Genomic DNA, 22,979 nt, shown 5'->3' with positions numbered 1-22,979 from the left:
ACGGCTAAAGTTTTTTTCTTTTTTAAAAAAATATTCCCTTCTATTAGTCTGAAAATTAACTGTTCTTAAAATGGACAGCGAAGTTCTCCTTTTTATTTTAATATCATCGAAACAACCAATGAAACAGCATATTATACATGATACTTTGATGTACTGAATATATCATACAGTTTACATTAAACAAGCCTACTTCTGTCCTTGACCTTGAGAAAATTATAGTCTAAGATAAGGAAAGGAAACAGGGATAGCTCTGAAGAGCATCTGAAATTCCAAATGTGCCAGAGACTTTTTGTTTGGGGGGGGTGACAGTTTCCATCCTGGGTGACCCCCGGAAGAGACTTCATCACCACCGCAACGCCGCTCCATTTAAGCAGCAGTTTCCAAATGGGGTGCACAGCGGAGTCTCCCCAGCCAGCTTTCACGGAACCATCAATATGCCTGGGCCACATCCCATGTGAGTCCAAAGGGAAGGTCGTGAGAGTGTGGTAATCATGTAGCTAATAATAGCTCCGTGAAAATGTTATAGATATAAGTGCTTGCCCCCAGAGGCTGTCACATACAAGGCAGTAAGATCTCGCGGGAGATGTTTAAACACATACCTGTGCTTGCACATCACCTTTTTCAGCTAAGAACTGGTAATACTGAATCAAATCTTCTTCAAGCATTCCACTGTTCATTCCTGGATTTTCCACCTCGTCAGGCAGCCGTATTCTCTGTACTACTGAGCCTCCCGTCAGTGAGATATCACTAGCAACTGAAATGTGGACAAAGTAACGATGGGGATGAAAGTCACAGCGACTGTCCCACAGAGGGAAGTACAATTCCAGCTGCCAAATGCTGACAGACACTATGTTAAAGGAAATTGTTTCCACAGTGGTCTATAGAGTACAAAATAGTAATCTAAATTCAGGGTTTTTTTCCCCCACATAATATTAAGAAGTGGAACCCAAAGCAAATTTTTGAAAAGTACTTCTTAATCAACTAGTGTAAAGATGATTCTACTTGAGAGAAACAGTCACAGTATTTCAAGTAGTACAATGAAAATAGATGTATTTAAAATTAATTCTGTTTGGATTTTTTTTTGGTTTTGGTAAGGTGAAAGGCAAAAAGGTATATACCATGATTAGCAACAAGACGATAATGAGTCAGTGCAGATTCACAGCTCTGGAGGACCCCAATGCCAGCCCAGTATCGGTAACCCTGTAATACAACTTCAGGTGAGAAGAAGGCAGTTTCACATGCTTCAGTGGCATTCTTGTGGGAACAAATAAAGCTAACTATAGGCAGAATGTAATTTTGCTGTCCTTTGATCCAAGTACTTGGCTACATCATTTATCCTGAGTTTTACGTTGAGGTAACTTATTCAGCAATTTCAACAACCAGGCTAAGAACTAGGAAATAAATAATAAAGTTCCGAGAGCAATCAAAATAGATGCCATCAACTTTATGTAATGCAGTGTGCCCATTTACCTATAAGAGAAAATTGCTTGGTCTCTTAGAATAGATTTCAATTTTACTTCAGATACAATTTTAACAAAAACAGGTTAATCTTCCAAAGTAGCTCTTAAAGAAGGAAAAAATTAGCAAAATAGGGAAGACAAGAGACTACTAGAACAGGCACAGTAATACCAGCAATAAATGACTTCAGAATAAGGGGGAAGATAGCTAATTATAAAGAGCATAAGACAGAGCTCTCTGGAGCCATTTAGCACAGACTCAAATAGCTTTACCAATTTTAACAATCCTTAGGGAATGACTGTATAATAATATGTATATTTTTTTTTAACTTTTAAAAAAAAATAAATTTATTTATTTTTGGCTGCATTGGGTCTTCGTTGCTGCGCACAGGCTCTCTCTAGTTGCGGAGAGCGGGGGCTATTCTTTGTTGCAGCGCGTGGGCTTCTCATTGCGGTGGCTTCTCTTGTTGAGCAGGACGGGTTCTAGGTGCATGGGCTTCAGTAGTTGTGGCTTGCGGGCTCTAGAGCGCAGGCTCAGTAGTTGTGGCGCAAGGGCTTAGTTGCTCCACGGCATGTGGGATCTTCCCGGACCAGGGCTCGAACCCGTTTCCCCTGCATTGGCAGGTGGATTCTTAACCACTGCACCACCAGGGAAGACCCATAACATGTATAATATTGATACTTAATGTTCTTGTTTTGTAGCCACGATTTAAGGAGACTGATAAGTAGTTTAAAAAGATTTGTGTCAAAAATATCTAATATTTCTTGAAAATTCATCTAAAAATAACTTTTCAATTACTGTTTGAGGAATAAACGTTCCTGGAGATTAAACAAACAAGTGAAAAAGACTTCAAAATTAGTAAGGAGTGTTTCAGAAACCTAGAGCAACACCCTTGTTTTTCACTTACTGAAACTCCTTCAGCAGTTTCCCTCTGTAACAGGACTAAGCCCAAGCTCCCTGGTGTGACGTACAGCTGTTTACATGAATCCTGTCTACTTGTCCTGTTGACAGACTACCTGGCATTCTATTTTCCAACGTTTTAGTTGCTCCTTTCTTCAGAAGTATCTCCTTCCAATGCCAGTATGGGTGAGGTGCCTTTTAGGTGATTCCCTGACATTCTCATGCTGTATTGTAACGACCTCCTTACTCACGTCTCCCTTTCTACATTAAAAGTTTGTTGTGCGATGGTATTATATCTTACTGATCTTTGGAATTCTAATGACAAGTATTCAGTAAATATTTTTGGAATACACATAGGGAAAATTATCCAGGATCTACCCAATTGGCCAGAAAACTAGATTTTCCTTCTTTGTTAAGTGTCATAATCCCATCAATGACCAGGTCTATAGACCCCTCCAGATTTTGGACTGGTTTCTCTGCTTTCAGTCTCATTTCTGCTCAATCTATTCTTTACATTCCTGCAAGAACTTACATATTCATTTGGAACAGTAATATGGGTCAGAGGTCATGTGGACTCACCCAAAGTCAATTTATAAAGTAGAAGGCAGATTAAACACCTCAGCAAAAAAAAAATGTGGTGGAAAGATTCTATATTTTAACACTAAGCCGTTTAAGTGATCAACACTATCAGGTAATACATAAGAGATACTCTGTAATGAACTTTATAGGACACTGGTTATTTGTATACTTAGTCCTTCATCTATTTAAATGTAAAATCTGTCATAACCCAATCTAAAAAATGATTCTGACAAACAATTCCAACTTATAGAAAACTGAAAAAGAACCATTTATCAGATTTCTATTTTAAGGGAAATCAGCCAAACTAATCATTTTAAAGACAAACTGTGGACTCTACCAATTTTCATCCACACGTAGATTCAACTGCTGTATCCATTAACAAGAAGCTGAAGGACATTCAATTGAATATTGGGTCTTAATGAATATAAGTAAATTTCAATCATGAAATCTAGAAAAGTTGCGGCCACTTGTAAACCAACTATTCAATGTTATTAGCCTTCAATTTAAATCTTACTTACCAAAACCATGTGGGCTATTAGGTTGCCCCCAAGAGCTCCGAAAGTATAATAAACAAGGGCCTGTGAAAGAACAAAAGATGCTTAACTCAACATAGTTACATATTTACCCAAGTCAAATTATAATATACAATAATGTTTTAATAATATTACCTTTGCCTGACTTGAATTAACACCAAGTCCAGAAGCATAGAGAAAGCCAAGAGCCTGAAACAAAATGATAAAAGGCAGACAGTTTTATGAACCATGAAAAGATGCAAGAATCTTTAAATGCTAAAAGATTTGAACAGTTGCAAATATGCACAGCTGTGGAATTAAAAAGCCTCAGAAATGCATTCAAGGTTTTACAAATTACACAATGAAATATAACTTTAAGCAACTAAAAAAGCTTAGCTTAAAGATTAAAGACAATTTAATAAAACATCAACTAGAAAACTGAAGCTGAACACATTTAAATATGACTTTTACTTGATTCTTGATGAACAGCTATTATGAAAACAAAATGTCTCCTATACCATTACATCAACGTATTATTTATGTGAAGGGTGATACACAATGATAGTGGGTAAGAGATTACTAAATAAGCTATTGCAGGAATAAAAAGAGGCAGCAAGCGGCTAAGTTGAAGGGATCAAGGGAGAAAGGTCACTTTATAACACTAGAGCATACACAGTTTTCTTAAAAAATCCCAACCAACCAAACAATGTATTGGTAAGGTTCTACCCTCTGCCCTCTGAGGATTATCCCTGATGACATGAAAGCATAAGCTAAAGTTGTAAACACAGGTGCTATTCTCATCAAAAGCCACGACCTCTTCTACATTTCCCAGCCTCCCTTGAAGTTAGGTAGGGCCACTGCCTGGGATGTGACCAGAGGGGATGCAAGCCATTTTCAGACCTGGCCCTTAAAAACATCCCAGAGAATCCTCCAGTCCTCCCTTCTCCCTTCATGATGGCTTGGAAGCCCCATGTTCCAGATGGTATATAGCTACATGACGGAAGCAGCCCCTGACCCTGAGTCACCATATGAAGAGTAACTCAGGCAGGAGAGCTACATGGGACCTGGCATAAACAAGAAATAACTCCTTGCTGTGTGAAGCCACTGTGATGTGGTGCTTTGCTTCATCAGCTAGAATTAATTATGGTGGAGAGAGTGCTTTGCAGTGTATAAAGCACTGTGGCATTGTAAGGTTCTATTATTAGAGGGAAAAGATGCCTTAAAAGTAAAACCATTCCTCAGAACACAATGTGTCTGAAGATAAAGAATATATGTGTGAATTTTACATAACCTGATTTATGTAAAAAGGGAAAAAAAGCTTTGAAAACAAAGGGGACCAATTAAGATATAACCTGTTTATAAACCAAAACCAAGACTACATAAGAGTTGCATACTGATCAGGTTATCAGTCCTGTGGAAAACAATGGTCCAAATGCCTTTACTGTTTATAGTCTGAAAACAGACTTCCTCTGTGACTAGAAATTCTGTGTTATCTTTAAGCAAATCCCACACCATCGATAAATCTTTATTATTGAAGGCATTTTTTTTTAAGTGGGCAAAACACCTTTGTAAGTAGAACACAAAACCCAGAAACCATAAAAGAAAAGATGAATAAATTCAACTAAAGTTGCTTATTTTACATGAAAAAACGTATAAACAAAATTAAAAGACAATATAAAGAATATAGATAAACAGCCAGATGCAGAGGTACAAAGGGCGAGGTCCATAAGAGTCCTGAGCGCAGGAGCTTCTGTCCCCATGGAGTTGGAGTGTACCACCTCCTGCCACATGGATGTATTCACCAACCTGGAGGCTCTCCAAACCCCAGAGTTGAGGGATTTTTATGGAGGCTTCTTCACATAGGTATAATTGATTAGTAACTCAATCCCCAGCCACTTTCCCTTCCCTCTATTGAGGGCATTTTAAATAAATGTGGCCCCTAAATCCAGGCATCAATCCTACCATTACTAGTGGGGAGTCAAGCAGATATTATGTATCAACTGGCTCAAAGGGCAATATGGAATCAGAACATCTGCTACACAGTAGCCTAACTAAAAACATTTTACTTGAGTTCGTCAGCCTTTAGCTGTGTCATTCAGTTTAGGAAACAAAGATGATGAAGAAACGAACTAAAGGACACCATGAGGAAACAAATAGACAAACTGAGGCAGAACATTCTGTAGAAAAACTGGCCCTATCTCTAACACAGAAAAAAAAAAAAAAGGTGTGGGCTATGCTAGAAGTAGCGACCAAATATAAGTATAGTCCTGGACCAAATACTGATTTGGACAAAACAGATGTAAAGAAAATGTTTTCGCTCAACACCGTACGAATATGGTATGGGTGTTATATGATGGAAAAGTTTACTGGAATTGGAAGAGCTAAAGGCTATTGATTGAAAAGAGCAAGTTATGGAACAGTAGGCAATGACATTTTATTTTAATAAACAATTTACACGAAGAGAAAGGTCTAGAAGGGAGGGTATGCATGGACTAACATATTACCAGTGCCTATGTCTGGGAGGTACATATGTGATGTTTACTTTCTTAGCTTTTTTAGTTTGTATTTCTAGTTTCCTTATAAAGGACATGTACTGCTTCTGTAACAAAATATCTTTTTACAAAAATACCAAGATTCACAGGAGCTGGAGCACCTGACCTTAGGAAAAAAAAATACAACGGTGAGTAATTTCAGATAAAAAACAATTACCTTCGTTTAATTCTCTGAAGATTTAAGTTGGAAAACTACAAATATAATTTTGGCAAGATGCAATTGCAAAAACGCCTTAAGTGACTATAAATGTTCTCAAACTAAGGAAAAAGACTGTCCAAAAAGACTGGGAAAATGATCTGCCACAAAATTAATATTTACAGTTTTACTTGTTAAAGGAAGTCAGGGCAAAGAAGAGTACCACGCTGTTAAAATAAACCAGTGCTGTATGCGGAGAGATCCTTCACGGAAAGTATACTTACAGTTTGTCCCTTGGGAGAACCTTCCTCAGTCAGTTTCTCAAACATCTCTTTAGCTGCCTGGATATTCTGTGTCAGGTAATCACCAAACAAAAGAGCATAGGACACTCTCTCCAGGGCCTTGGTATGGTTCATGCTTGCTGCCTTTTGAAGATACCGATATGCTCTTGAAACAGAAGTAATGAAAAAACAAATTAGCAATATTTTGGAGCTGCCATTTTTTTCAAGATCTCCTAAAATGCAGCTTAATTTCCTTATTCTATAGAATCCCTCTGATATTTTATTTTTACTAAAGTAGCATTATTTACAAAACTTACTTTTGTTTTTACATAAGGTACCAGTTCTGTTATTGCAATATCTTGGAATTCTAATTACACTAATAGCAATCCTAAAAAATTCGATTAAAAAAGTTAACTAGATTTGCAATGTGAGAACTATAATATGGTGTCCGGTAAATAATCTAATGAATGATATAATCACCATAACTGTCTTCTTTGCACAGACTATAACAAAAATCAGCTGAAATTAAAGGGACATAAAATGTTACAGGACAATCACTTGTTTTATGTTCTTTCATTCCTAAATTCTAGACTTTGCAAGAAAATTACAAAGCAAAACCAAAAAATCAGAAAACACCTAACAGCAATTCCTTGTTTGTTTTATGTCACTTTGAATTCTGGATACTGTATGTATTCCTGGCTCTGAGAAATTACTATAACTTAATCAAATATTGCCATTTGCTCACTGTTCATTCTTGTGACTGGTTTTAGGACCTTTTTACCCCAACAAGCTAAAATCTGATAAAAGTAATGCCCCTAATATTCATATATCATATTGAGTTTTCTTGTAATGCAACTTAAGAAATCCTTTGTCTCTGGCAGTACATTAAATTTAAAAAGTACTTATCCATTTATCTCAGTAATGGCCTATCTCAGGGTAAGAATGGAGTTGGCTGTGCTACCTACTCTCTTTTTTGGCTTTTCTTATTGCTTCCATTGAGGATTTTCATCCCAGTCTGGTACATCATTTCCGCTTCCTGCATTTGCCGTCTTTTGGCAGCCTCTTCTTCAGCTAAAAATAAAATTTACATTTTGAATTTACATGGATAATTTTGCACCAATTATTTATCAAACATCAGTATGTATTCTTTCTTTTGGGTAGTCATGCAAACATAATCCATGATCTTTCACCATTTCCAAGTCTGACTCTAAAGCCACATGGTTTTCAGTATGGCCTTTATCTGACAAAAGATAAGGCAGGAAAAAAAAAACCTCATTGAAATCACTTTCTTTCAGAGAAAGCAATATCAACCTGCATTTGGAGGGTACTTTTCTGCTAGTAATTCTAACTTTTTATATAATTCAACTAAAATTTCAGTAGGAGCTTATGATTATATATGCCAAGGTCAGCTAAAATCAGGACAGTAAAAAACAGAAAAATACTGTTGTAGTCAAAGAACACTTCAGTCTCACCTGAAATGCTGTATATTTTACAAGGAGAAAGTATTTGATTAATTACATAACAAAAATTAGTAAAAAAATTGATTTTTATTAACTACAGATCCTGATTAATTAGTGTTCAAGTTCTCTACTTTTTTTCCTATGCACTAATACAACCCTGAAAATCACAGAATTATTGCAGATTTCTCAAGAATTATTTTGTTACTGTAATATAGCATTTAACAGAAATATAGAACTCACCAAGAGACATCTGAGTATTTCATGAGGACTAATATTTACAGGAACAGAAGTGAGCTGTTCTTGCAATATAAAAACAAAATCTGATGTGTTAAACTGGAGTACTTAATCATACTGGCCTACATCCAAAGACGGACTGTAAGACATATTCTAGGAAAGCCTAAATAGTCTATCAGAGCCATCATTCTGAAAATGTCATTTGGTATCAAATGAGGTATATTCAAGGCTTTCCGTTGTTTTTTATTAGTTAGAAAGTTTTTCCCAAAAACACAGCTTGCTTGAATTTAGAAGTCAGTCCCTTCGTACTGACATGAACACTTAGGACAGTTAAATATACTATATTTGTCAAATGTTACCTTAGCACAGTGCATTTCGCTCAAGTATTTAGGAAAGGTATGATCTATCTTTCTTTTTTTTTTTTTTTTTTTTTGTGGTCCTCTCACGGGCCTCTCACTGTTGTGGCCTCTCCCGTTGCGGAGCACAGGCTCCAGACATGCAGGCTCAGCGGCCGTGGCTCACGGGCCCAGCCGCTCTGCGGCATGTGGGATCCTCCCGGACTGGGGCGCGAACCCATGTCCCTTGCATCGGCAGGCGGACTCTCAACCACTGTGCCACCAGGGAAGCCCTATCTTTCTTTTAACCACTATTAATTAGCCTTCACCATAATGTTCTATTTCCTTTATTGCCAAAAAATGTTTCACATTAATTAATTTAGCAGCCTGCCTGAGAGTTTCAGAACAACCCGTGCACACCAATGGAAAACCACCTCTAAATAAGGCACAAGTGTGATAAGCCGCTTGAGTGACGGCCTGGAAGTAAGTACACTGCACGCTTCCTGCGCTGACGTCCAGGCTTTAAGGCAACAACCTCGTCATCCACGTTGACCATTTCTCACAAAGGTGGAAAATGGACGGCTACGAAAAGGCCTTTAAACTGTTGCCTGAGACACAAAACAATGTGGATGTGCCGCCTACTGAGCAATACTTACTTTCACAAAAGCCCCACTTTTCATCTGCCTTGTAGTCATAGGTTGTAGCACACCACAGTCTGCCATCTTCCCTCCCATCTGAGGTACACTCATCATATTCCTTATCCAGGAACAGAAAAGGGAAGTGACAGGGCTCCCCGTGTGCTGTGCCTTCAATGGCGGTCAAAGCTGGAAAGAAAAAAAAAAAATCTAAACATGAACAGCACCTCTGGTATTCATGGATTTAACACTGTCAATTTCAACTATGAGAATCCAAAGACACAGATACATGATTTGTAATGGGGAACATAAAAGACCCGGCACTGATTTTGTTCAGGGACGACGTGAAGGTGAGTCAACTTATTGAGCATGGCTAGCTGACTACCCAGCTCTATATCTAGGTTAGAATTTTGGAAGGTCTTGAGATAATAACCTTAGAATATCAAACGTCTACTGAAAACAGCTGCCCAACCAGTGAGCAAAAAATAAGGCAAATGCAACTGAATCAATTCCACTGCTCAGCACAACTCTCCTTTTTTTCCTATCTGAATGCTGTAAGTCAATTTCTTCAATAATATAAAGTTACACAGGGAAAATGCTCCCCCAGGCAAAGTTAATCACTTACATACTCCTCTGTGATCCCCCAGCATTTTATTAGAGTACTGATCACACTCACTGAGCTTCTTTCTTTACAATACTCTAGCTCCCACTAGACTTTGAGCTTGTTAAGGGTAAAAACCGTATCTCTGGGCTTCCCTGGTGGCGCAGTGGTTGAGAGTCCACCTGTCAATGCAGGGGACATGGGTTCGTGCCCCGGTCCGGGAAGATCCCACATGCCGTGGAGCAGCTAGGCCCATGAGCCACGGCCACTGAGCCTGCACGTCTGGAGCCTGTGCTCCGCAACGGGAGAGGCCATAACAGTGAGAGGCCCACGTACCGCAAAATAAAACAAAACAAAACCATATCTCTAATTTGTTCTGTAAGTTCTTTCCAAGTATCTCCTAGGTGCTGGGAATTATGCCAGGTGCTGGAAATGACGTGGAGCAGAGGTCTCTGCTACATGGAACTTACTGCCTAGCAAGGAAGAGAGACATTAAACACAAGTATGATTGATGTTATGGAAAGGAAAGCTCCCCGTCAGGAACTGCAGTTTACACTGAACCTCATGGATGTCTAGGAAAAGGTGGTGGATGAAATGCTTTGGGGTGGGGTAGGGGGACAAGCATTGTAGACAAAGGGAAAAGTATGCGTTAAGAATCAAATGAAAGACAGCATGGCATATTAGAGAAAATAAGGTTCATTATCTCACAACATGTAGTGTGAGTGTCAAAGTGGACAAGAGAAGAAGCTAAAGAAGCACAAAGAAGCCAGACTAGGGAGGTCCTGACAAGTCTTACTAACTCAATTTGGATTTTATCCTGAGAACAATGGAAACTCAAGAGTTTAAAGTAGGAGTGACATGCGTATACTTATACTTTACTTAGAGAGGGGACAATGTAATGCCAGGCTGGATGCAAGGTGACCGGTTTAAAGGTTGTGATAGTGGTCTAATCGAGAGGTAATGGTAGCCTGAAGAGGACAATGAAATGAAAAAAGTGGATGTACTCAAGTGATGCTAAGGAAGTAGATATGGTACTACTTACTGACTAGATGTGCAGATGAGAGGAGAGAGGAATCAAGGAAGGCTCCCAGGTATTAGGCTTCAGGATGTGAGTAGGTGGTTGTCCTTACTAAGATAGAGAACACTAAAGGAGGAGTAGGTTACTGGGTAGGGATGAAATGGATCAGGAGAGAGACAAGTTAAGCTTTGCTCCTGCTACATTCAAGGTAGCTAACAAAAAATAAAACAAGTGAAATGTCTTAGACATCTTTTCAGCTGTAGCCAAAAAGAAAGTTCTTCAGTTTACAGATATATTTGAAGGCAAGAGTATGCATAAGAATGCCAATTAAGAGGTATATGAGAATACCAAAGGGCCAGGCCTGAGCCTAGGCTCCAACCATATGGTAAGTATGAGTACATATATGCCAACGTTCATTTTGCTTTTACATGGAGAATTTAATCAGGCAGCAGAGCTTAGTAAGTAACAGTATAGGTTCTGGAGTCAAAACACCTGACTCAAACCCTACTGATTATTAGCTGTGAACTTTGAGTAAGTTATTTAATCTCTCTCCTTACCCATAAAATTATTTGGAGATAACCTCCTTATCTACAAATAGGGATAACAGTCCTTGCTGCATAGAGTTACTCACAAAGATGAACTGAAGTAATACGTGTAAGGGGCTCATCATGGTGCCTGCCACGTAAGGCGGTAAGAGTCTAGGAGATGGCAATTGCTATTTTATTCCTGGCACTTCTGCTCTGAAAGGCTAGAAAATGTATGCTCTTTCTTTCCTGTGTAAAGAAGAATACATTCTAAGACTAATTTGAAAATTATTTTCAGTAAGTTATGAAAGGCAAACAAATTCAAAATGGTTTACCACCAGATAAATGTCATTCACCATCCTGGTAATCACTGACCAGAGGCAAATAACTTTTTCACCTTTGATTTGTCCACTTTTTAAGAAATGATCTTTAATGCAACATATAAGCAAAGCATCCTTTATCAACAACCTCAGAGGCATCACTTTGACTACAGAATCTGAAAAAGGCGCTCCCATGCACTGCTACTAGATTCAAATTTGCTTTGGAAAGATAATATCTGTACAACTGCAGTTTGTAAACTTGAATTTCAACTTAAATAACATACAGTGGTTTAAAGTATATTTGATTTTTCCCTATGATAACAGAAATTTCTGTTTTAAAAGCAAATAAGAATTGTCATAAGAATTCTAATTTGCCAGAACTTATATTTTCTAAGTGGTTCAAATACAGGAAAGCATTCGTTTTCATGTGATGGAACAATACAGCAGAAAAGAAACTGGAGAGAACCCAAAGGTTTTTAGCAACAAAAGGTTTTAACCTACTACAGAGTCAGCACTAGTTTTAACCTACTACTGAGTCAGTACTAACTTAAGCAGGAAGAACTCCTAGGGTACGCCTGCTTTATCAATTTAGTAAAACCGAAATATCTTGGTCAAAATAATGTGTTTATTATTAAGTTAGTAGAAAGAAAATTTGTATCTCTCAGCTGTCTTCTCCAAGCAAAATCACCACAGGGAAACTGCTGTTACCTTTTAAACTTATTTTAAAGTCTTCCAAAAGGTACTGACTGGGACTTGCTGGTTTCAAGTCAATAATCTCAAGTTGATATTCCTCACAATAGCGTTGATTTCAGTTAATTTTCTTCCATGGAGAAATTCTCTAAGAATTTTGAAGCTATTATTTTAAAAACAGCCATGAAAACAGTACCAGTTTTAAAAACAATGGTAATCACTGCTCTGGCATAATGAGGCTGACTGAATATGCAATTTGAGTTAATGATAGCCAGTAATCAAATGTGACACTTAAAATGAAAGGGAAAAAAATGTGTTAAGTCAACTCTGCACCTTCATGTAAAAATGACATAGTATCACAATCTATTTAGACCTTGAGAGTAAGATATTTAACTTAACGGTATTTGAGAACTTATAATAATGAACAGACTGCTGCTCTATATTTAAACTAGTAGAAATTTGCTCTTGCAAAAGTCAATTAGAATCATTTAGGAAAGCTAGAAAGGTTTTTAACAACCCCCCACCCCCCTGCTCCCGCCCCAAACCCTACCTGAACCTGTAATCCTTCAGCGCTGGCCAGAATATAGGTAAATGGGAACTTCCATACTGTTGGCAGGAGTGTAGAGGGGCATTCAGTAATATCTGTTAGAATTGAAAAGCTCCATACACCTTTCAATCCCATTTTTTCACTTCTGGGATGTTTACTTAATAGAAGTGCTCCCACGAAGATAAAAAGAGGTATGTCCAAGAGAGCATTTGTGCATCATCATAATTTTAAAAACATAAAGCCAAAAAGAACTCAAAGGTTATGATAAGTAGGTTGGTTAAATCAACTACAGTGCAGGAGTTACAGAGAAACCTGGGCATCAACACAGATGGAATCAAAGGTCACTAAAGAATGGTGTAGACAGAGCAGAAGATAAAGGCTGAGTCTTGGGGGCAACCTTACGTTTCAACATCAGGCAGGTTCCGAGGAACCACAGCCAAGTGAAGAAAGCATCTTCAGAGAAAGGAAAAAAATACATGAGGGGTCGGTAAGGTAAGGACCAAGAACTGACCAGGTATTCAGCAATTAGAATGCGCCTGGAGGAGAGTGGCTCTAGTGGTCTGGAGGGGACCAGGGCCTCGTCACACTCCGATTAGAGAATGGAAAGAGAGGAAGCAAAATCAGTGAATAGAGACAACTCTTCCAAAGAATAATGCTATGAAGGGGAGTAGAGGAGTAAGGTGGTTGTCGGAGGGGCACTGGGGGCCAAGTCTTGGTTTTTCTAATATTCAGATATTATAGCATGTTTGAACGTTGGTGGAAAGAATTCAAGAGTGTGGGCAAAGACTGTCGTTTGCCATTCAGTAAACAAAGAATGTTGTCTGCCATAGAGCCACCAGCCACTGCAGCTGCATCCCCAACAGTGCACCCTGAGGGGAATTCAGGATGGAGAAAAACAGGATACTGGCTCTATATAGTTAAGATGCATATCTAAGGAATAATTTCAATGAGCCCAGACTCTTGCATCTTCCCAAACATAGAAAAGCACTAAAATCATTAACTTGAGATGTCTGATTTTTGTGATTAGCAGTAATATTTTGATGTCTGACTACATGCATTTTTTTCTTCCCAGCGAAAACTATATATCCTGGCTCCTCCCTTACCTCTTAGGAGCAGTCCTCAGAGCTATCTGAGAGGCTGTCTCCCACCATACAGTCCTCAGTAAGGTCCCCGAATAAAACATAATTTGCAACTTTTAGGTTGTATGTTTTTCTTCAGTTGCCAAGAGAAAACAATGTAAATGTGGCTAGAATGTTGCTATTGGTACTGAATTAAATGTCCTGGAATACAAATACTCATCTTTTCCTCATTTTTAATTGTAAGATCAAAACAAAACAAAAACATCCACCTCTTGATCCATACAGATAAAGCCAAGGGATTTAGCTCTCAAATTCCTCATTTTAAGAGCATTTACACTCTGTTAAAGACTGATATTATATCTATAAGTTTAGATGGGTATTCTGTTAATAAGACGACTATTTAATCATGCTGCTTGTTTGAAGCAATTTTGTACTTCCAAATATACAGCAGTAAGTAGCATTTTAGTCAAATATATTTAGAGTCAAAAATATACTTATAGTCGGGCTTCCCTGGTGGCGCAGTGGTTGAGAGTCCGCGTGCCGATGCAGGGGACACGGGTTCGTGCCCCGGTCCGGGAAGATCCCACATGCCACGGAGCGGCTAGGCCTGTGAGCCATGGCCGCTGAGCCTGCGTGTCTGGAGCCTGTGCTCCGCAACAGGAGAGGCCACAACAGTGAGAGGCCCACGTACCACAAAAAAAAAAAAAAAAAAAAAAAAAAAAAAATATATATATATATATATATATATATATACACACACACACACTTATAGTCAAAAATTATATTTATAGTCAAATGTATTTATAGTCAAAAATTGAAACACATTTAACGTTAAAAAGGTACCAACCTCAAGATAACTGTCATATAGTGTTCAGCAATTTTAGTAAACACAAAGATAAAAACTCAATCAACCAACCAATTAACATCAAACTTCCTAAAGTACTACAGACAGAACACAAATAACAGATGATTTGAAGCAAACCATACTTGAGATAAAGCAAATGGCATAGGCCAAATAAAGAGGTATTTACCGTTGACTGAGAAATATGGTATAGTAATCTTCTAGGGAAAATAACAATTTTATGTTATTTGCTACAAGAAGACTGTTTTCACCCAAGGTTGAGAATTGCTAACTAGAGTTGAGAAATTACATTAATGAAGGACAGACAGACATGCAGACTATACTAAGGAAGGCACTGCTTTAAGGATTAAGATGTATTTTTCAGAAAACTAATGAAATGTAGTCACCTAGAGAATGAACAAAAACATTAAGATCAGAGATCATATAAGCTCAGTTCTCTCTGTGAAAATAATCATTCAAAAGAAGAAAGCACTGGCCCATGTGCCCAGAAGAAAGTGACAGAAGCTTCACGACACTTAGGTGACAGGCAGTCAGAAACCAGAGTGAAACTTGCTCAGGAAAACTGCTGCTTAAGAAGAGTGAGTTTGGGGACTTTCTGGTGGTCCAGTGAGTAAGACTCCACACTCCCAATGCAGGGGGCCAGGGTTCGATGCCTAATCCCACATGCATGCCGCAACTAAAGATTTGGTCAAACACAACGCTGGGTTTCTGTGATGGTGTTTTTTGGATGAGATTAACATTTAAATCATGGACTTTGAGTAAAGCACATTACCCTCCACAATGTGGGTGGGCCTCAATCAATCAGTTAAAGGCCTAACAGAACAAGAGCAAGGAATTCTGCCAGCAGAGGGCCTTCAGTTCTATTGATATTTCTCTGGAGCACCCTGAGCAATAGAGGATCAATGGGGCGAGAGCTGGTTCCTTATACGGGGTGAGGGTAGGGGTGTGTCCAGGGGCTGGGCCGGAGCGGTGGCTTAGGTGGTCTGCCCACCCCTTTATGGTGGCGTGTGCAGGAGGCATGAGCAGTGCCCTGCTTTTGCTCCCGACCCCCTGCTTTTGCTCCAGGCTCTTCAAAAGTGGCTCTTCAAAAGTGGCAGTTGGGTTTTTTGGTCTCTGTTATCTTTTGTCCATAATTTTGCCCCGCTGTCACACGCACGCAGTTATTTTTAGTCCCATACAGTTTCTATATATTTGTTGCTCGAGGAGAGATGTGTCCAGGGGCAAGCACTGCAGCACTGCAGCAAAGGGTCCCGGGCCCCAGGCTTCTCTCAATACTAAGTGGATTATTTACAATGTGACATTTTCACTTATCACTGACATTCCTTCAGGTGGAGCCAGTGTAGACTGGCTAACAATTCGTAACCCCTTCCTCACCTCTGTGGGGCTGGGGATGGTCAAGTGATAGTTTTGGCAGTTCTACTAGTGACTTCCGAGGGAGGCTGCCGCTCCTCTGATGCAGGCACCACTTCTTCCTGCGGACTTAGGACCTGGAGATACAGCTACCACCAGGTGTGACCGGCTGGGACAAACATGACGATGAAGTCAATTTACTAAGGAGACTGAAGAGGAGAGAGAGAAGGAGCTGGAACCCTTGATGGCACAAGCCCTGAACCACCTTATCTATGGAGTTCTGGTTATGTGAGCCAAATAAACCTCTGCTCCTGCCACTGGTTGATGGATTTTCTGTTATTTGCCAACAAAACATGTTCCTTTTAAAATGACTATTGAGTATTCTGTAACAGGGGAATACCACAGTGTAATCATTCCCCTCTTGGTGGCCTTTCATTCATTCCTTTTCAACAAATGTTTACTGAGGTGATATGCAGAAAACAGTTAACACAACAGACATGACTGCTATCCTTTGAAAGGTTGGCCCTTGGCTGGCATCTGGGAACTTAGACTCTGGGAGGGTTCCTGCCACCCTAACCCTAGTGACTCACTGTACCTAAACTGCTTGTACAAACCATGTGGTTTATGCTCAACATCTGCTTTCCTTCTGGGAGTCTGCAATTTTGGTAGATTCCAGGCGGACAGTGATTATATGACTAGTCTCCACTAAAAACTCCAGGCACTGGGTCACTAATGAGCTTCCCTGGAAGACATTTCACATGTGTTGTCACTTGTGCTAGGGGAATTAAGTGCATCCTGTGTGACTCCACTGGGAGAGGACCCTTGGGAAACATGTACCTTGTTTCCTTTGGACCTCATCCCATGCTGATTTTGCTTTGTATCCTTTCACTACAATAAATCATAGCTGTGAGTACAACTATATCCTGAGTCCTCCCAGCAAATCATTGAACCCAGGGGTGGTCTAGGGGGTCTCCCAATATCAACTGGCATCAGAAGTGGGGTTCCCTAAACCAACCCTGACTCACTAATAGATGGTGAAATTTTGGGAAAAGAAGAATAACGGGCCCGGTGTGATGTATCTTTGGTGCCCAGCTGATTATGGGGTTATCCATGGTATGCAGCAGTAGCTGATCTGCTGTATGTTATGAGAGGCAAAAGTTACCTGTGGAATCTGAAAATGATAGATCCAACTCCTGGAGAGTAGGCCTGCTGCATCCCACACTGCTTCTGGCCATGCTGGCTAAAGTGATGCCTTTGGGTTTTGCTCTCTCCTCCATGGGAGGAAAAAGGGGCCCCAAATGCCCAAAGGTGAAAAGGCCAAAAATGTTAAAAGTCTGCATTCTGCTCTTCTCCAAGTTGGCTGGGGGTGGGGTTTAAATCAGGCCCCAGGGCTGGAGCAACATTTTAGATAAAACAAAACAAAACAACAACAGAAAAAGGGAGGGAGGTCACACCACAGCAGTTTTTTCAGCCGAGCTGCTGCTGCAGTACCTCCTCCACTCCCCTTCCTCCCCTGCATTCCAGCCTGGATCTTCCCTGGCAGCTGCAATGCTAACACTGCAAACACTGAACATATTGCTAGGAGTTTAAGTAAATTTGCAATGAGGAAAAAAGAAAAAAGGAAAATTTTTTAGTGACTTTATATTTTGTGGGTATGACATCTGGATGTATGGTAAAAATGGATATAAAATGTTAAATGCTTGTAACTGCATACATGCCAGAGGAATCATCCTGATCAAGGGAAGCTGCAAAAAAAGAAATGTGTTAGTGGGACACAACTTCCTTGCATTTTGCCGCCAGTGGGCGGGTTGGAATTTAAACTCTCTGAGTATTGGAAACAGAACAAGTCTCTGTAACTGATGAGTTTTGCTATGGAAGATATGAATTTTTGCTTGTTGGAGCCTCTGGAAAAAGGGAGGCAATAAGAAAGAAAGGTGACCTACAGATGGAGATCTACTTTTGGAGTTCTAAAAAGCAGGTTTTAGTTGGCTAATGAGAGCTTGTGAAAGTGGAGGTCTGTCCCTTAGAGACCGATGTGCATACTTGTGAAGGGGTCGATTTGGACTTGAAGAATGACAAAACCAGACGGTCATAGGAAAGCCTTATCTGCCACTTGGCCTTTCTGGCCTGTAGCATCTAGTCTTTGCTGCTGAAGAAAAGTCTGACTTTTTTTAAACTCCTGAATTCACAGATCCTAACTGCCTGTATCTGATTCTAAGCTGAGGCCTGATATTGTCTGGTGTAAGCTTCCAACCTAAGTGGGAGCTGTGTTGAACTGAAAACAGGCATAGGCTCATAAATAAAACTCATACTCTGTGACCTCTGCACATTAGGCCACCTCGCTGTGGGGTCTACCCTATGAGGACATCATAGCTGCTCAGCTGCACCGTCTGGGTCCCATACAAATCCCAGCAGGAAAGGACTTGTTCTTTGATGGGACCATCTGAAATCAAGCTGCTGACTGCCTGTATAGTGCTGACACAGAGCCTGACCACATTCTTAACTTGTGGCTATAGCTGAAAGCTGCAATTTGGGAGAGGGTACATCACAGCAACTGTGACCTCTGATCACTCCTGACAGGCTGAGCCGACTCCAACCCCCTCTAGAGCATGTCTAACTGAGGTCAACTCCCTGTGCCTGTGTCTCCTGAAGAGCAGCCATTCGCAACGATGGACTACACCTCTGACTCTTCTTCCCTCACCTCTCTCCTGCTGCACACGCCTGACTGCAAGCTGATTAGTCATGCAGCCATCCTCAGAAAGGGGCTGATCTTTTCTAGGCTGTACACCAGATAAAGTCACCAGAGTGAAAGGGGTGGGAGGTTATGTAAAACTATTTTGAAATTTTTTGAAAATTCAGGAGTTTTGTCCTGACCGATTCGTGAAAATGACGTTTTTTCCGGTTCGGCTGTATAAAGGGGATTTTCTATGAAGATGTTTTGCACCTCTTTTACAGAACCCCTCCAGTTGAAAGGTCTGGATGAGAGTAGGGGATGACTGTAAAAACATAAAACTATGAATGTTGAGTGGAAAACACTGATTTTAGAACAACCAAGGGAAATAAACCAAAACCCCTGAAGCTGGAAAGGCACAAGAGAGGGGAGAGGGCATTATGATCTTTGTTCTTCGAAATTACTTCTGGAAGCTTCTTCCTTTTCCTGAAGGAAAACTCTCTGTGCACCCCTCCAAGCTGTTGAGAGCGCTCTGAGTTCAGACAGCTGAGCTATGATCATACCCGGCAGCGCTGACTGAGGCGGCAGGATCTGACCCAACCCCTGCACTTTTCATGCAGAAAACCTCCCGATGCTGACCACACTCACGAGGTGGATGAACTGTTGTCACAGGCAACAAAACTGTTTGGAACTGATTGGCAGTCCCCCTGAAACCAAGCACTGAACTAAATTTTTTGTATTGGACTAGGATCCCTAGGATAAGATACCCACAGTGGGCAGCCACATCATACTGCCTACTTTATGTCTTGCTCGGGGTGCCCAACGATTGTAAACTTTCCGTTTCTTGGGAATCCCCAAAAATTCCTTCTGGGATTGTACTTCTGTGTGTGTACCCTGACTATCACGACACTGCCTCAGCCCTGGAAGGCTTTCAACTCAGCTTCAACTTACTGGCCAGACTTGTACTGGGCCTGAACTGATGCTTAGAGCCAGGTAAAAAAGGTTAAAACAGAAACTTAAGGAGGAAGCTACCTGTCTAAGATAGACCTTTATGATTAATGGGATTTCTTATTTGGCTAAGACACGTGAAGAGCACAACTGAAATCAATACTGCAGGTTGGTCTCACTCTGCTGTCTGGGTCATATTGATAATAATTTTGCTGTGAAGACAACCTGGCCGATGACCAAAGAGGTATGCCACGTAGAGTGAAAATAGCAGGCCTAAACTTCTATCCTTGAAAAGGCCTGCTTACAAGGCTGGCCCTTGGCTTGTGTCTGGGAACTTAAGATTTTGGAAGAGTTCCCACTACCCTAACTGTTATGAGTGACTCACCTCAACTGTACAAAAAATATGATTTATGCTGAACACGTGCTTTCCTTCTGGGAGTCTGCAATTTTGGTATGTGCTAGGCACAGAGAACCTATGTGACTAGCCCTCTATAAAAACTCCGGTACTAGGTCTCTAAGGAGTTTCCCTGGTAGACATTTCACACGTGTTGTCACAACTTTTTGCTGGGTAAATTAAACACATACCGTGTGACTCTTCTGGGAGAAGACCCTTGCAAGCTTGCATCTGGCGTCCCCCAGACTCACCCCATGCACCATTCCCTTTGCTGATTTTGCTTTGTACTCTTTTTCTGTAATAAATCATAGCTGTAAATACGACTATATGCTGAGTCTTGTGAGTCTTTCCAGAGAATCATCGAGCCCGGGGGTGTGGTCTTGGGGACTGGGAATAAGTGTGAAATGTTCCAACGAACAGCAGAAAGCAAGTGTGACTGGAGTCCTGTGAGTGACAGATGAGGTCAGAGAGGAGGCTTGATCACATAAAGCCTTGTTTGGATTTTATTCTGAACATGACAGGAAGCCATTGGTGGCTTGTGAACAGGAAGTAGGATCAGTCTGCCTGCTATTAGATAACTGGCATCAGGGGAAAGGGTGAAAACAGGGACACTAGATAAGAACTCCTTACATACAAGAGATTCATAACTACCCTTGGGTGGTTCAGGAACTACTTTAGAAAGGAGAAACCTAAGTTTATCTTTAAGGATGAGCAGAAAGGCGATACATGGATTTGGGCAAGGGGGTGAGGAAGGTATCCTAAACAGTGGGGTGAACTTGTATATGCCTCTGAAGAAGGGTGATGGGTTTAGCATCGCTGGAAAAGGGCAAATGGGGGGAAGCTTTGGGAGATGAAGTCACAGAAGATGGCGGCCACATGCACCCAGAGGCTTTGTGAATCTTGCTAAGAGGCAAGCCCTTCATCTCATAGGCAAATGGAAAATAATGGGGGTTGTAAATAGGGGAGTTATAGGATCAAATTTGGGTTTTAGGAAGATCAATATGCAGAGACATGGGTAAGAGGCTGACAAAGGAAGCAAGTCTAGAAGTAACTGTCATATAACCCAGGTCTAATGTAGCTGGGAGTACACAAAAAGTCATGCATATGCAACTTATATGTATGTACATAGCCTTTTCGTGTATTAATAATACATTAAAAACAAGTTTGAATGAAAAAAAAAAGCAATTATTGAAAAACTAAAACAAGTGAATCTGAATGTTTATAAAGTTGTTGGTATGACCACACAGAACATTACTGAAATGATTTTAAAACACATCATATTATTGATACAAATCACTAGTAAAATAAATACTAAGAACAAAAAGAACCACAAAGAAACCTTAAACTGCATTCGGTGGTTAGTGGTAAGGTTGCCATTGTTATTTTGAAATGATATATACTTTATTTGTTTGATTAAAGTAATATAACATTAATGTTGTTAGGTACCATGATTTTCAGCATCAGGGCAAGGAGACCCAAACATAAAAGAAAGAAGCAAAAATCCTGATGGGTGGAAAGGACTAACAGCAGACTTGAAATCCACTCTCTCTTTTTACTGCCCAAGAAACAGAGAGACAGAGAGGTGATGTGATCAAATCATCTGAGACACATGCTAACAAGAGGCCTTCTGGCAAATGCACTCAAGGTATTTACCACCAGGAGAGTCCTTACTTGTGCACTGTTTTACCAGGTTGGACCTGATTTGTCCAGACTGTTCACTGTACATAAACCTAGGATGTAAGTATTTATCAGGTGTGACTTCCTAGAAAATACCACACAAGCCATGCAGTTATCAGGGAATAAACTGGAGATGTTTCATAACCAACATAGCTCCCTTTTGTGGAAGTGACACTCCATATCAATCACTCAAAGGCCTCATATATTAAAAACATATGTTAAAATAAGCCAGAGCGCATCTTAACTGAGGTTAAGACAGGACCTGGGAGCAGCTCTGGCAGCCACAGATCTGTGACTTGTGTCTTGTGATTATTATATCTTTGAAAATATTAGTCAAGTTTGATAGTGGGTAGGATCTCTGATTCTTGTGAGTTTGTCACTCTGACCCTCTGTGTTATCTCACTTGTAATATTTAATTTGAACTAGAATAATCAATATCAATGTTATATTTCCTAACCTTACCCACCAAAAAGGCCTATTAGTAATGACAATTCAGTTGCAATGCATATCCTTGGTGTCTAGATTACAGTATCTAAAATAAATACAATTGCCCACTAAAAGGAATATGGATTCCCTAGAGAAATGGCTGAGATTCATTTTGGGGTAAGGAAAAGTATAAGATGAATTTGGGACATCTTGTCCTGCCTAAAAAGGAAGAAGTTTAAAAGTTACCTACGATTAGTCAAAAGGACAAAGGAATGAACTTAAAGGGACTCTCAAGAGCCAAAAATGCAATAATGTGAGCAATAAAAAAGCATGATTGCAAAAGAGTAAAGCCTAGCTGTATAAAACCCATGGATTTGTAATGATGCTCAAAAGCAAAGCAAAACAAACAGAAAACATATTCACTGGTCTCTTTTGGAGGTCGCTAGGGCACCAAATCATTATCTGAAAATATTTCAAGGGAAAGAATCAAGCATTTATCTTGCTGTGTGGATTATATTTCTGGGTAACCAAATAGTTGATGAGGGAAAGTTCTTTAGAAAAGAACTCCTGATAACAAATGCAGGAGGAATGATAAGTTAACAAGTCATTATTTTGAAACTCCTAATGAAATAATGCATCCAGACAACAAACGAAATGGTTCCCAAAAGCTCTGGGTGAAAGGTCAATGAGGAACTTTTGAATGGCTGGGCCAGGCTGACACCACCCGACCTTGCTGACCAATCACTAGGAGTGGGACAATCAGATACTATGTAACTCCCAGGTAATGCAA

General features: G+C 40.0%; 1 protein-coding gene across 2 annotated transcripts in view; it reads right to left on the bottom strand.

Annotated features, from left to right (window-relative positions):
* The window catches only part of SEL1L (SEL1L adaptor subunit of SYVN1 ubiquitin ligase), a 56,372-nt gene that overhangs the window by 25,131 nt on the left and 8,262 nt on the right, over positions 1–22,979 (bottom strand). Inside the window, exons 4-10 of one of the 2 annotated variants that reach the window (XM_079912149.1) lie at positions 9,104–9,271; positions 7,384–7,489; positions 6,422–6,584; positions 3,606–3,659; positions 3,456–3,515; positions 1,119–1,200; positions 600–754 (exon numbers count right to left, since the gene is read on the bottom strand). In XM_079912149.1, coding sequence (XP_079768275.1) covers positions 600–754; positions 1,119–1,200; positions 3,456–3,515; positions 3,606–3,659; positions 6,422–6,584; positions 7,384–7,489; positions 9,104–9,271 — 788 coding nt within the window. The remainder of the gene's footprint in view (positions 1–599; positions 755–1,118; positions 1,201–3,455; positions 3,516–3,605; positions 3,660–6,421; positions 6,585–7,383; positions 7,490–9,103; positions 9,272–22,979) is intronic. The other variant, XM_079912150.1, reaches the window with a different exon arrangement.

This window comes from Stenella coeruleoalba, assembly GCF_951394435.1.
Source record: "Stenella coeruleoalba genome assembly, chromosome: 2".
NCBI lineage: Eukaryota > Metazoa > Chordata > Mammalia > Artiodactyla > Delphinidae > Stenella > Stenella coeruleoalba.
Note: the sequence above shows the minus strand (reverse complement) of the source record. Positions and strands in the feature narration are given on the sequence as shown.